The sequence below is a fragment of the Opisthocomus hoazin genome, chromosome 6 (assembly GCF_030867145.1).
Source record: "Opisthocomus hoazin isolate bOpiHoa1 chromosome 6, bOpiHoa1.hap1, whole genome shotgun sequence".
In the NCBI taxonomy this organism is placed as follows: domain Eukaryota; kingdom Metazoa; phylum Chordata; class Aves; order Opisthocomiformes; family Opisthocomidae; genus Opisthocomus; species Opisthocomus hoazin.
In genome coordinates, this window is record NC_134419.1 from 65,668,980 (window position 1) to 65,684,110 (window position 15,131).

A 15,131-nucleotide genomic window follows, 5' to 3' on the forward strand; every position below is an offset into this window, starting at 1 on the left:
GTCTTACCACACCCAATGGTATCTTGTAGCTTTTACGCAACTGTGCTATCTGCTTGATCCCTCTGCTGTGCCCGCAGTTTCACTTTCTCAAAGTAGCGTGTGTGTGTGTGTGAATGGATTATACATACAAAGAGTGTCGCTTAACCTGGGTCTGAGGACAGGAGTAGCTGACACTTCACCCTTTAGTCTAGAAACACGGTTTTACTTTTCAAATGAACTACTGAAGCATGGAGGACGTGGTTGTAAATTAAACGGGACTCTAATAGACTCCTTCAAGACACACTGGGCATCAGACTGTAGTGGCTGGCTGCGTCAATACTAATGGTTGGATTTGAATGTCTTGCAGACCTTTTACAGCAGCTGTATTTTCAGAAGTCTCTACACAGTTCAAGAAATGATTCAGGACCAGGCCTGCAGCTCCGGGGACCCTAGCAGGCTGAGACACAGGCATGAATGAGTGGCTGCCTTGGACTACCTGGTTCAGATTGTGGCAGTTGGCAACACAGGCAGGACAGATGGCTGGAGTTTGTTCGGACTATACAGGGACACATGGGCAAAGCAAAGCGGGGAAGGTCAGACCCGGTTTTGGATTTGTGTGGGTGGGAATGTAGAGGAAGAGGCATGTATGCAAGGGCTTACAGACTTTGTGGCAAGCAGGATCTAAATTGAGCAGCAGCATGGAGTACAGCTGCACACTGGAGCTCGTTGCACCGTCGCCATGTTTATTCCATGGACAGCTGGAGAGAGAGGCTTAATTGAATTGCATGCACACAATACAGTCCGAACAATAGCCGCCGGCCATTGTGATGGAATGATTTCACTTTAGCTGTCTTTGTGCTCTCAGTATGGCATGGACTTTTATACTTGGCAGTGCCTGACTGTGTCATAAAAGTTCTTGAAAGATAAAGCCAGATTTTGTTAGAAGGAAGCAGAATATTTCAGGCTTCTTTCTAGGGCAAGCACACAGGTCACACTGTGATCATGGAATAAACATATTAGTGGCACGCATTGCTGGATGGTTCCTTGGGGGGAATGGGTTTCGGTGTTGAGATTCACATTCGTTCTGCATTGCAGAGAGCATCATATACCATGCTGAGATGAGGGGAATAATGCAAACATGAGATCTAGTCTTCTAGGCTTTCTGCAAATTCAGGCAAACATCCAGCATTGATTTAAAATTGGTTAATGTTTTAAAAGCTTGCTTTGCCACTAAGTGTGTTAGAAAAAGGTTTCTGGGCTTGGGGGGGAGACATGGGGCGGGGGGGGGGGGGGCATGTCCTTTAAATTTAAGAAGACCCATATTCTAGAGCTTGCGACCACAGCTGCAGAACTTACCTGCAGCTCTAGGAATTGTTGAATGTCTTTGGTAGGTATGTGTGGTGAGACACTCTTAAGACCAGACTTTCGCGTGAATAGCAGTGATAGTATATGTAAATAGTCTAGAGCAGTGAACTAATGGTGTAGAGAGCAGCAGCTTTACATGCTTGGGAATAGATTAGCTTTTTAAAAGTTAAGAATTTTTGATTAATGAACAGTTAAGTTAGCAGCACTTTTTAAGTATGGCTTCATGGTTGTTCATTGTTTTGATTTTAGCCAGTGTATGCATGTACTGAAGTAGCTCTTGAGAAGTTTCTGCTCCTCTTGACCTTCTCAGACCACCAGTGCTATTGTGTACCTGAAAACAGATCTTCTTCCTAGTCTTGTTGAATTAAATCCTGGATTTATTTACCACCACAGCTTTATGGGGAGAAGCAGTAGAGGAGGGTGGCATTTGAAATGGAAAAGAAAATTAGCCTGTCTTTGCTGGACATGCCTTCTGAAATGTGATCCTGACTTGTTGCCACTTGGAGTTTTTTTCCTGTAAAAAGGATCTTTTTCCCTGTTTAAGAATTTGAGGGAGATTTGTCTTTGAAAATGGCTGATCTCAGCCTTTTGAAACAGCAAGTAAAGTTGCAGTAATTATAAACCAGTCCTTGAGGGCAGTGGAATAGGATGCAAAATCAAGGTATTATTTTGTTAAGGGGTGGAGTGGAGGAATGGAGAACATGATATGCCAAGCAGGTGGACAGCCTGTGTTTAAAATTAGATAACAGCCTGGTTCAGATTCCCCACCCATCTCTTAATAAAAAAAAAAATAGTGCCATGTTGCCAAATAATAAAACGATATTCAGATTTTTATATATAGGTCTAATAGCTATATAAAGGCCTAATTAGTTCTTAGCTCAAGCTTGGTAGCTCGTAATATGGGGGAAAAACGTGCAGTATGTATTTTAATTTTCTTGGAATAGAATCATAAAAAGTAAAAGGGAAGAAAGGGCTTTACTGTTGCATTTCCTCACACAGGGAAAGGTGTGTGTTTGAATGGTGGTTGAGCTGGTTCAACATTTTAGCCTGACAATTTCTTTGGGCTCCTCAGATGGCTTGTGGTCCCCAAGGGGGAGTTTGTGGTCTTGGGAGAATGGCAGCAGCCACTGGATTTTGCTTGCTAATGTTTTTTATTTGGGTCTGTTATGATATTACTGTAATTTGCTGGAGTTTTCCAGTGTTGGCCTTTATCCAGTCCTGACAGATGTCTCATTGCTTAAATGTTCCAAAATACCACTTTTCAAAATACAATAGAGAAGGTAATTGAGAAATGCAGTACCCATGTTTTGCAGGTTAGGAATTAAGGCTCAGATGTTCTGGATTTTCCCAGGTTTAAGTGTAAAATGTGGACTGAAAACCAAATCCAGATCTCCTGACATCCATCCTTGTGTCTCTCCTTGCCTATTAAAGACCAGCATGAATTTAGACGATTCTAGAGGGTATGCACACAGCAAGCAAAGGTGTAGAAAGTATTTTGTGTGGTGTGGTTGGAAGAGTAGTACGCTGTGCTTCAGGAATTGTGGAGCATGGAAACAGGCAGCTGGCCACTGCATGCAGAAGATCTCAGTTGTAGGATTTCAAAGCTGGAGGGCTTAGCTGGCCTTGGGTTGTTTAGGTAGTGTACAACAAACCAGCATTGGCACTGAGTGGGTGTTCAGATGTCGGGTGTGCCTCTTTTGCTTCATTTTGGCTGCTTTAGCAGTGATACTGAGCCCCTCTGTTTCTGAAAGAAAAAAAAAGAAAAAAGATCTGGACTGTTTGGGCCCTAGTGGAAGGGTTGTACAGGAAAAAAATGTTCTGTTTGCAGGCAGTACAGTTGATGTTTTGCTGATTTTGAACATTTTGCTCATCTCTGCACGCTTCCTCTTGGAATCTCTAGACAGCTTTTTTCCCCAAAAAGCATGCTGCCAGAAAATTTTGGCAGGAGTCCGGTGAGCTGTGAAAACTAAAGCAACTGCTGTATCACGTACGTGTTCCAGGTCAGCTTTATAATAGGAATTAATTTCCAAGACTTCGCTGCAGTCTCCAAAGCCCTCAGTCAAACAACACATCAGTCCCGTGTTTTCTTCCTCAGCCCGTGTTGCCTTATCCTTCGATATAACCATGTCCTTTTTCAGAGGGATTTGCCTTGTTCCTTGCCTTTCACGCAGCCTCCTGCATGGTGGTACTTGCTTTCTCTGTCCTAGGTGTATCAAACTTTGCCTTTGGCTGCTGTTACTCCTCAGCTGGTGCTTCAGCAATAACCCTGCTATGGCAAAGCCTAACTGAAAGTATAGGGCAGACAAAACAGATGTCACAACCATGCAGAAACTCAGGATAAATAGAGACACCGAGTTATTTTCTGATTTCATTGTACTTTTTGTAGCCTAATCCAGACAGTGAAACCATCTTAAGCTTGTTTTTGTGTGGCTCAGTAAAATTCACAAATCCGAAGGAGAAGGCAGGCTGTCTGGCACCGTCTGACTTTGCCCAGCTTCCGCCTGCTCCGTGTGAAACAGCAAGGAGATGCAAGAGAGCTTGCGGGTGCTGTTTCACCCCCTGCCTCCTGTACCCCCAACCAAGCTCCTCACCAGATATCCAGATCTGTTGGTGCAGACTGTTCTGCAGATCTCATTCCTAGACGTTCTGGACATGGTCTCAGCTGGGTGTTCCCCGCTGATCTCTGTTAGACGATTGTTCATGTGTTTTGCCAACATAGATGTCTTGCGAGGGAGAAGTCAGCTGGAATTGACTGGACTTACAAAAGTGTCTTCTGGAGCACAGGAGCAATTGCTCTTCAAATGCTCCCTGCCCAGGAGAGAGGTGTGCAGACTTACTGCCTCAAGTTGACTCTTCTTGCAAGATAAGCAAGGGATTGTTCTGAAACGTGTCTTTTTCCATATTGTCTCATGGCAGCGGGTGTACCATGTACACTGGACGCTGTTCTGAAAACTAGAAACTGGCTGCAGTTAACGTCCATCTCCTTTTGTCTTGAGTTACCGGTCTGGGAACAAGTGAGCAGGAATTGGGAGATGTTGTCTTCAGCTTTTTACTTTTGCCATCGTAATCCACAAATACTCGGTAACTTTTTCCTGCAGCATGGTCAGGCTGGGGCTGCGGTTCCACTGATTTAAACTGACATAAAACTGTCACTGAAAGTGACAGGCTTTCTCTTGCTGCAGTTGTGTTTGGCGGATGAGTTTCAACCTGCTCTGGTTCCCTCAAACCAGTGCAAAGCACAGTTGCACACAACTTTGTGCTGGCATGAAAAGCGATGGAGGAGACAGCAGGAGGTATGGAAGAGACAGGCAAGAGAGGACCACGTCATTCAGCAGCCTCTTTTCTTTTTTCCTTCTTAAAATGTTTATAGGCCTGTGGCCTGGATCCTTCATCTGGCATTCTTGAGCAGCAGCGTCGACTCGTACAGGCTCGTGTCTGAAGTGGCAGGGCACAATGCGGTCTCTGTGCCAAGGACACTGTTATGCCCAAGTGCATCCGGGTGGTGGTACCAAGTAAATCTCTCTCCTATTTTTGATGGTGGCATTGGCCCTGTGAAAGACAATTTTTTTCCAGCCATGGCTGACTGTGAGGCCACCATTTGGGACAAAAATTTTTAGTCAATGAAATTGTCCCACTTCTCCTTCTGTTCAGAACCAGCTCTCGTGGAGCCAAAGCTATTACCCAGATGCTTGTCAGGCAGACACAAAAACACTTTGCATTATGTTTTGGCTTGCTTTTAGGGGACTTCCTGCCAACAGAGTGATGGCATTTGCCCAAGTTTACCGTGAACTTGAGGGCAGATTTCTCTGTTCCTACCCTTGGAACGCTCCAGAAAGCGTTTTCCATTTTGCACAGGATAAAAGGAGCTTCCCTCAGAGGGAGTGCTGATGGCACCATCCCAGGCAGCAAACACAGTACAGCACCAAACTGAACACTGCTCCCCCCTTTTTCGTGAGGAGGGGATGCTCTGAGTTTTTTTATTCTTAAATTATTTTGTTCTTAATTATTCTTAAGCTTGGGCAAGGCTATGCTCAGATTCTCAGAAAGGTTTTTCTTGAAACTTTAAGCCTGGCATGTTCTTTCGCAGCTGGTAGAAAACATCGCTGGTGTGTGACCATGTGATATAGGGCTCCCTTTCCCAAGGATGCTGTAAACGTAGCAGTCTTCTCTTTCTTGGGTATTTCCTCTGTTTGTTAGAAGAGGTGGCTTTCATGGGAGCTAATTCTGTTCCCAGCTGCCGTTCCGGCTCTCTGAGCTTGGTGCTCACATAGAGCTTACAGCTCCGAGCCTGTCTGATGCTGGGTAAGAGGCTGGTACTTCTTTTTTGTTTTTATGAAAAGCTTTGATGCTCTGGCAGGGAAATCTCTGAGCAAAACTCAGCTCCTTGGCTGTGTCTGATTCACCCTTTGGTTGCATCATTATCCACCCATTGGCATCACCAGTGAATATGACAGAAAATATAGCAGTGTTTCTCAGGACTTAGCCTTTTTTGGGCCAGAGAGTGTTTCAACTTCTGACTCTTCCGTAAACCGAGAGTGAGCCTGAAATTGTCTTCAGGTCCACTGGTCCCCCAGTGCGTGTTTAGCTCTGAACTGGTACATCACTTCTGTTGATGCTGTCCCTCAGTGGTTGTTTTTCCAAAGACCCTGCTCACTCTCTGCCTGTGACGTTGCCCTCAGGTTGCTGCAAGCTTTTGTTCCCGGTGGTCAGTGCCAGCTTGGCAGTGGGAAATACTCTCTCTCAAATCAGATATTTAATGACAAACTTGGCTCAGGATGCCCAGTGTTGCCCAACCTTTTCTCTTTCTTCAGCGACTGCAGTGATAGCTCAGAACAGTGCAGTTGAAAACCAGCTTATGTCCATTTGGGAAGGAGGACCGTGTTGAAGAGCATGCAGGACGCTTTTTGGGACAGGGAAGGCTTTTGGGGCAGTGAAGGCAACTAGAATCCCAGTTCTACTTGGCTTTTAGAGGCCTTTTAATGCCAAACTTCTGTTGCCTTTGCACATCTCGCATATTTTCAGCAGGAGGCAGAGCCGGAACATGCTTTTGCCATGAACAAGGTGTTCGCGTGTACTGCTACTGTGCTCAGCCTCCGCGTTTCCTGCTCGTGTACTGTTGTCTTTGGGTGAATTTGAAATTCCCCTCCTTCCCGTCCTGCCAAATGAGCCGCTGGGTGCGTGGGCCGGCGCTCTGCTCGGCTCACCTCCCTACTGCTGGTTGGAAGCCAAGCATCACCAGGTGTACAAATGCACAGCTCAGCCCTGGACATCTTCACTGTGCACTCCATACTTTTAGACATAATATTTACAATTTCACTTGGCCTTGTACGCATAGCTTTATTCCAAATAAATGACTGTACTATATTTTTGCTAGGCTTTAACAGTTTTTCTGTTCTGTGGCCAAAATTGCAGCTGTGCCCAAACTTCTGGCTAGGGCACGTTGTAGAGCCTTTTATGGAGGCCCTGGACTCTCCACACCGTGCTGGGCTTGCAACCAGCCTGCAGCCGCTCCATCTCTCCACGCTGGCACCCCTGCTCAGGCGACAGCCCAGGAGGCTCTTGTGTGCCTCGGCCCCCATGGGTGTCCCGTCCTGCACGGAGGGGGGATTTCAGCCCCATGGGCTGTCGCGTGACAAGGTGGGGGCAAAGCTGCTAGAGAGGATGCCAGAAGCCAGGCCAGCAAATGGCTGCTGACCTCCTGTGATCATCCAGGCGAGTCCTTGGGCATGTGCTGAGTCAGGGGTTGAGTAATTCCTAGGAGCTCTAGGAAGTGTCAGTGGTTAATGAAACCAGGCAATAACATGGCATTAGTGGGTTCTTTTTTCTGGAAATTCCCGTGAAAACGACAGATCTCATGCAGTTGTGGTTGCAAGCGTGCATAGACCCTTTGCATGAGAATGGAGGTGGTGTTCCTGGCACCGTGGCCAGATTGCAATCCAGTCAATTATGGTCTGTTTACTTAAAATGCCACCTGCGGTTTTAGTAGGATCCAGCATTAATGTATTACCCTAAACCGTTGTGTGTTGTTACTGCCTGTTGTTTACAAGGTTGCCGTGAGTCTTCCCAGGAATGGCTGAGCTTGCTTTGACCTCAGTTCTGAGCTTGTGCATCGGTTTGTCTGCAAAGCACTTTGGGATTTCTTTGGAATGGGTAGAGAAGTTTTCTAAAGAACTACTTTTTTAATCTGCTGGATGCAGGCTTGGGTGGGAGCAGTTATTCCCTGCAGAGAAATTCGGCTGCTACAGCTGAGATTGCTTAACAGTGGCAGTTCTCCAGGACATCTTAACTAACTAAGTGCTGCTTCCTACCATTGCATCTGGAGTCCTTGGGAAAGGACATGATCAAATGTGTTAAAAAAGCATCTGTTTTCACAACTGTAGCTAAAATCCCTGGATAGCTGGGTGTAATTTTCCATTGTTTTTGAATGCGTGAACACGTACTGCCCTGTGAAAATAAGGAGTACTTGGAATATGAACTGCAGGCCTGCTTCAGTGCATGGTGGTGTGTGGTGCCAGTGACCTGGTTTTGATGAGTGTGTTCTTGCTTCCTCAGCAAGCAAGAGCCAAGGGACCTTCTCTTAGCAAGAAAAAGTGTGTTGATGGGATTCTTCAAACTGTGAGACAGTGGTTGCAAATACCTGGCTTTGGAGGGAAGGGTGGACTAGACCAATCCCTTTTGTTCATATAAAAAGGCTTTTTTTAGAAACAGAAGGAGGTTTGGAGAGCAGTGGACACCTTCTCAGCTTGGTTTGAAGGAATTGCAAAGGGCAGCTCGAGTGCTTTGTCCTTTGCTTCTCTGGAGCAAAGATCACAGTCTTCTCTTTGCCCTTTGTGGTACAGCTGAGCAGGCTGGCTAGCAAAACTGCCTAGGAACCTTGATTTCCAGCCAAGAAAAATAAAATATGGAGCATGTAACACCTTCATTTGATAGCAGGTTTTGATAAGTTTGGGTATAAGGTGGAATCCAGTCCATTAGGGAAATTGGTTGCGCAAGGCACGAGAGATTTCGGTTTGCTGTGCCCAAATACATGGAGAAATTGGGTTACAACACGGGGAGGTGAAAGTCCCTCCTGAAAATGCTTGGAGGCACGATACGGCCAACCCAGTTCACCTGCAAACAGCCCCGTGCAGGGTTCTGAGATCTGTGATACGGGTCGATTGCACTTTGTCCGAGCCAGAGCAATACTCCTCTCATTCTTCACATTCCTAAACTGTTCACCTTTCCCCACCCAGCTCTTAGCAGAGGAAAAATCTCTAACTCGGCAGGGGAGGCTGAAAACGTCAAGGTATTGTGGAAGTGGGACGAGGGGCTTTTACGGGAGAGAAGAAAGCGGTTTGATCTCACGGGGCAGAATGGCTGTGCTGAAGATGGGCTGTAGCACTAGGAGTCTTCGTTTTGTCTGTTTGAGAATAATGAGGAGTGGCAGAGGTCTTGCAGAAAGATAAATGGTGGTGTGATCTCTGCTGAGAAGTGGTTGCCAGCTCTGTGTATTCCTAAAGGGAGAGCACTCCTGGTATCCTTAGCTGCAAAAATGGAGCTTAAAAAAGAGAGGTTACCTGCCTCAGAGGTGTCTGTAGAGCTGTGGGCAGGAGTTGCAGGAGGCAGAAGTCTCATCAGGAGTAAACGTTGTAGATCTTTGAAGTGTCCCTCGGAAATGTTTTTCTAGCGCATGCAAGCGTGAAGGGGGATTTACGGAAAGGAGGGGTTATTTGACATGTTGGAGGGAGTGGAGGAAATTCAGGAAGTGCTCTTTTAAAATTCCCTTTTAAGGAGCAGTGAACGTACGGTACGAAAGTGCACAGAAAGCAGCCATGACCACACACGGAGCAGAAGTTAGATTTCTCAAGGATTCGGAGTGGGGGGCTAGTTTAATTTAACTTTGGATAATTTAAGACATTGAATACAAAAGTAAGTTTTAAAAATATTTTGAGACGTTTATGTAAAAAGACTGTGTGTTTGTTAAGCATAACATCGAAGGATTTGGGCTGGAAATTAAAGAGCAGTGCAAACAAAAGGAAAACATAGTGCTTGGGGTTTTTCTGTTCTTCTGTGGTCAATTTGCAGAGTGTCTTTTGTGTCTTGATTGTTATTTTCAAACCAGAGTGGCTGTGGGAGACAAGTTCAATGCTATTCACAGCTCTGCTCATATTTTTGGCTAGAAGAAGTTGTATCCAAGGGGCGGGAGAGATGGGGAGCGGAGCTTAGCCCTGTCTCTGTGTTTCGTTCTCCTCAAGAGTTGTGCCTATTGAACACACTCCACATCACACCAAAGCGCGTTCGGAGTTGCCAGATTTGGTCAAGGCTCCCAGAGAAGCAGTCGCCCATGCAGGCAGGTCGTGTCAAAGCCTCCTGGCACACCGCGTATTTCTGCCTTTAGAGCAGCGCGGGGTTCAGATCCAGGCTTTCCGATGGTCTTCTCCATCGCCTTCATGGGGTTTGCTGGGGTTGGATGTGGCCCCTGCACTGTGGCTAACGCTTGCTCTCACCGGCTGCAGGGTTTTGGCTGGTGTGGACCATCATCATCATCCTCAGCTGCTGTTGTGTTTGCCATCACCGACGCACCAAGCATCGTCTGCAGGCCCAGCAGCGGCAACACGAGATCAACCTGATCGCTTACCGGGAAGCCCATAACTACTCAGCCCTGCCGTTTTATTTCCGTATGTACCTATGCCATTTTTCCTGGAGGTGATGGGGAGCAGGGCAGCAGTGAGTTTCCCGTGTTGGGTGGAAGCGGGGAGCAGTGGTTGGGCTCAGCAAGAGGCGGGAGGCAGCTTTGCTGCCTAACCTTGGCTTGTAGAGAGGAGATGGCATGTTCCAGCTCCTGGAAGCATTTGAGCCCTCTTGAGTCTGGAGTTGAACCACACCGGCTACAGCCCCTTCACACCCACCATGATTTGCCTCTGTGAGTGTGGTGATTCCCTGTGTGTTTTTCTGGGAAGGTTCTTAAAATGTCTTGTTCAGGACTTTGTGGATGCTCCTCCTTTCCAGCCTGAACTTGCTGCTGGTGGGACTGAGATGTGCGAAGCGGCTCCACGAAATTCGGTTCCACAGGCTGGGTGGAAGTGGTGCCTCCGCAGGGACCATGCTGGCTCCCGCCCTGTGCTGCAGTTCCCAGATGACGCTGCTGGTGAGCAGCCCTAGGAGCTCGCACAAAGGAGCTGTTGCCCATGGCTCAGGGCAAGCACAATCGCCTTGTGCTCTCCTTCGTGCCCTGCTACACTCTGCTAGAAGAGCAAGTCTCGGCCTTTTGACTGGAGGTTCCACAACTAAGTTTCCTGTAGTGGACGGCTAAATTGCATGTATGAACGTGCTTTTCTCCTAAAACACTTGCGGTCACCTCAGAAATAATCCCCAGCAGCGCTTTCCTCCCCAGCCCCAGGGATACGCAATTGCACCTGGAAAACTGCAGTGCTGTCTTTAAATGGTTCCAGTGCTTAAGTCTGTTCTGTCTATATAGATTATTTTATGCCCCTTAAGAAATAAACAAAATCTTTGATAGATTTGAGGGGCTGTAAGTACAATAAACCAAACTCTCTTGCCAGTACTGCCAATTTATTCTGACAGCACCAGAAAATCTGCATCCAGCATTAAAACAATAACCAAAAGCCAGGATCCTCAGTTCCTCGCAGCTGCTCGTGTCTCTTCATATCTGCACAAAGCTCTGTGGGACGAGATCTTCGCTCTTGAAAGCGGAAACTCGGCTGAGAAGCCAGTGTTGGAGAGGGCTGGCGAGTTACCTCACAGGTTACCTCCAGCCAACGTGGGCCATCCCTTGGTGTGGTTCATGGGGCTGTACTGGGGTACAGGGCTGGGGCGGGGGGGTTCACCTGTTAGCCTGAAGCATAAACTTGAGAGCCAGGAGATCAGGCTGCTGTTCCCAGCTGTGTCTGTCTCCTGTAATGGTGTCCTCCTGTGCCACAATGGCTGCTTCTCAGAAACGTGGCATGTCTCATTTGGGCCAGGTCCTGGCACCGCTTGCAGAGCCCATTGAGCTGTTTGGTGGGAAGGTGCTGGCAGGGGACAGGCAACATACTGGCCTGTATTGCTGACTCCTTTCCTGAGATAAGCTGTTCATGAAATAACTTCTCCTCCTTGCCTCCCGCTTTTAGGGTTTTTGCCAAATTATTTACTACCTCCCTACGAGGAAGTGGTGAACCGACCGCCGACTCCCCCGCCACCATACAGTGCCTTACATCAGCAGTGCGTCCCAGCAGGCAGCAGTAGCACAGTCCCGGACACGCCAAGAAACCTGGCACAGAGCAGCTCGGCAGCGCCCAGCGGCAATAACAGCAGTACTGACGGCACCGGGTCCCTCGGCCTCAGGGACCCCGAGCCCTCCACTGCCACACTGGTCGAGCGAGCAGTTACCAAAATGCAAAGCGTCGAGCCTAGCGGTACCAGCACGGGAGCCGAGCTCGTGGAGAGGGCCGGTCCTGAGAAGGATACAGAGTGCAAGGAGGGACTGCTGAAAGGTTACAGCTCTGAGAGCTTGGAGCAGAGCAGCGCCATTCCTGACGCCAAGGACAAGACGCCGGGCAGGCAGCGCCGTTTCACCGGCGACTCAGGCATCGAAGTCTGCGTATGCAACCGGGGCCATCACGACGACGACCTCAAGGAGTTGGACGGGCTCATTGACGATGCTCTGGACGGGCCCCTGGACTTCTGCGACAGCTGCAGCGGCCGCCCGCATGGGGACGAGGAGGAAGGGCTTTTTAACGCTGCGGAAGAGCAGCACCGCGAACACAACCACCACCACCTGCCCCGGCAGCCGGTGTGTGTACTCTTGAACACAATAAATGAGCAGGACTCTCCAAACTCTCGTACCAGTAACTCCCCCAGCTAAGGTGGCAGAGCAGAAGGGAGAATCGGGGGAAAAACAACACAGAAATAAAAGTGAAATAACAGGATTAAAACTTTAACAGGAGGAAAAGGTGATAGAACTTTCTTTTTTTTAGTTTATTTTTTCTTTCTCCCCCTCCAATATAATTCGGGGAGTAAGCCCCGAAGGCCTGGCTTGCGGGGGACAGGTCGCTCTGGGTTTTGTTAATCGTGTCCGTCCTGCTCCGTGGGGCAGGGACTGGTGTTTCTCAATGAGACCTTCTAACGAATGGAACTTTTCCAATGGTGATTTTGGTGATGGTTATTATGAGTTTGTTGGTTTTAGTTTTCCAGAACACTGCTTTATCTCGCAATCAGTAAAGCTCAGCAAATCTCACCCTGGGAGGATACGAAATCACCATAAGGCTGCAACCTCCAGGTGTCTTCCCAGAAGCAAGCAGCTTCTGACAGTGCCGGCAGTCAGTAGCCCAAGAGTTCTGGTTTGATATAGTGCTCTTGAGGCATTGGGGATTTCTTTTCTTGTCTCTCTTTTTTTTTTTTTTTTTTTGGTGATAAGTTTTCTCGAAGCTGATGAATGCCTGAACACATCAGCCCTATAATCTCTGGTGCTTCAGTGTTTAAGACAGCAGGTAGGAAATTTCCCACTTGAAGCTGGTGACTGAAGAACCAGTTTCTTCCAGAAGGAGTGTTAGTCTACCGCAAGCAGTTGGAAAAGAAAGGGTTTGCAAAAATTTGCCTTTGTATGTCATTTTTAAGGACGAGCTTATTCCTTCAATGCCTCCAAGAGCACAGTTAGAAGTAGAATCCAGGCAGCTGGGCTGCCTTCCAAGTACTGTGGTCTCCGAATGACCTTTTCCCGGTGTGCTGCAAAAGGGCTTGGCTTTATTTTTTTCCTTTTTTTGCACGCCGAGAGCAGCACACTCGAGTTAAGATGGCAAAAAAAGAACAGGGCTCTCTTTGGCCAGCGTGCCTTCAAGCTTCTGCAATGCATGTTGAACAAATGGAGATGAGAGCTCCGTCCGTTGCGAAGGAATGACTTACCATGTAGACGTGGAAGACGTGTGCAGTATTTTTTTTTTCTTTTTGATCCAGAAGTTTGGTGCGATTCTAATGTTGACCACTTAAAACAAGTGAATGTCTGTTTTCTTCTTCTTTTTTTTTTTATGGTGGCAACTGGCTACTGTATAATGTCTGTGAGCGTGTGTGTGTGACTGCAATCCATGCATGCGAGTCCTACTGGTAATATGAAAACCTGCTGTAAGACTGCAAGAAAATTTACTGTAGCTTTGCTTTAATAAACGGTAGAGATTTTGTTAGTAACAACCCGAAGGAAAAGAAAAAAAAAACACGAAGAGCTGAAACTAACATTCCCTGGAGTGCTCGTGTGGAAGAGAGCACAGTGCAGACTGTGTGTCTTGTTCTCGGGTTTTCTCCCCGTCCCTTTTATAATTATGGTCGTGCAGATCATTACTGTTATGGGGGGAAAAAAAAAAATTGAAAACCGAACTTGGACATGTTCAGAGTTGATTGATTGAAAACCAAAATCAGTTTTAAATAAGGTGGAAACCAAAATATAATGCCTTTTCTGATAACTTGCCCACGTGTATGTGTATCATTTGGTCAGTTAAGAACAAGGTTTGTCTTTATTTGTGGGTGTGTTTGGGCTTTTTGCCTGGATGCCGTCACGCTGTGCTGGGCACAGACGGCTGAGCGAGGCGCGTGGCGTTCGCTTCCGCGTGTTACCCGCACGTTTGAGGAGAGCAGCATTGACTCACGGAAGGGCAGCGTCTGGGAAGAGCTCGCTCCTTTGCCCGTCGCAGCCTTTCTCTTCCATCAGAGGAGCTGACGAAGATGGCTCTTCAGCTTGTGTCTCAGGGTGCTCTTAAGAGTGAAGGACTTTGGTTTGGATTCAGGAGACCTCGTTCCCGGGCGCCTGGAGCAGGTGAGTGGTAACAGAGGGGCTGTGTGTGCCCCAGCACCGGGCGGCCACGTCCAGCTGTGCTCACTGACCGCTTCGCCTTTGGAGAAGAGAATTACAGATCCCTGGTGCCACCCCGAGGAATTCTGTACGAATTGGCACCTGGCTTTGGTGTTCGCACCGCAGGGGAAGCTAAAAAAGCACATCAGTCCTCATGGAGTGGGATTTTACTGCTGTAAATCCTGGGGACGGCCCCGTGCCAGCGGGAGACCCTCTGCCAACATTTCTGCTGGCGTAAGGCAAAAATCTCCCCTGTTTGCTTTCCTGCCATCCCGCTAAAGGCGGGGGAACCCCCCCACTTCTTCTCTGGACATAGAGGTGAGTACCAGTAAGCTGAGCTGGGGTTTCCAATCTTGAAAAGTCAGGAAGAAGCAGTGGGTGTGCCTGTTTCATGGCTGCTGGAGGTTTCCCAGGTGTTTAAAGACCATGAAGACAGAAAGAGCGTACAAACCATGTCTCTTACGCTCGTGTTCCTCGGGAGGAGCATGGCTACCAGTGTGGCGCTCAACACTCCAGGCTTTTGGACCTGGACCAGGGGCAGCTGTCGTGGGGACGAGGAGTGGTGCAGGGCAGGACACAGGTGAGCTCTTGGTGCCTCCTTGGGAGAAAACACGGGCAGGCAGAGGACTCCCAGAGCTCCAGCTCTAGAGCTTTAGAAAGGTACTTGATCCTCGCGTGTATCTGTGGAAAGCCTGCGCCATGTCGTCGTGTGTTGGTACAGCCCAGTGCATGGGTGTTGGCTGAAGATGGAGGAGGAGGAGGAGCGGGTCATGTGTCTTGGTGCTCGCCAGCAGCCTGGCTCGAGGCTGGGAAGGCCGAGGCGCAGTCAGGCTGCTCCTTACACAGAGCCGTCGGAGCTTCCTGGGCCAAGAAACCCCAGCGAGCCGCCGGGACAGAAGCAAAGCCAGCAGGCTGCAGTGACCGCCCTGGGCCATGGGGGCTGCGGGCGATGGGGGCTGCGGGCTCATCC

At 48.2% G+C, this 15,131-nt stretch overlaps 1 protein-coding gene across 7 annotated transcripts in view; it reads left to right on the forward strand.

Annotated features, from left to right (window-relative positions):
• WBP1L (WW domain binding protein 1 like) overlaps positions 1-13,779 on the forward strand; it is a 60,539-nt gene extending 46,760 nt beyond the window's left edge. For all 7 annotated transcript variants that reach the window (XM_075423637.1, XM_075423638.1, XM_075423636.1 and 4 more), the window contains 2 exons: positions 9,840-10,001; positions 11,454-13,779. In XM_075423637.1, coding sequence (XP_075279752.1) covers positions 9,840-10,001; positions 11,454-12,187 — 896 coding nt within the window. In that variant the 3' untranslated portion in view covers positions 12,188-13,779. The remainder of the gene's footprint in view (positions 1-9,839; positions 10,002-11,453) is intronic.
• Positions 13,780-15,131: the final 1,352 nt, after the last annotated feature.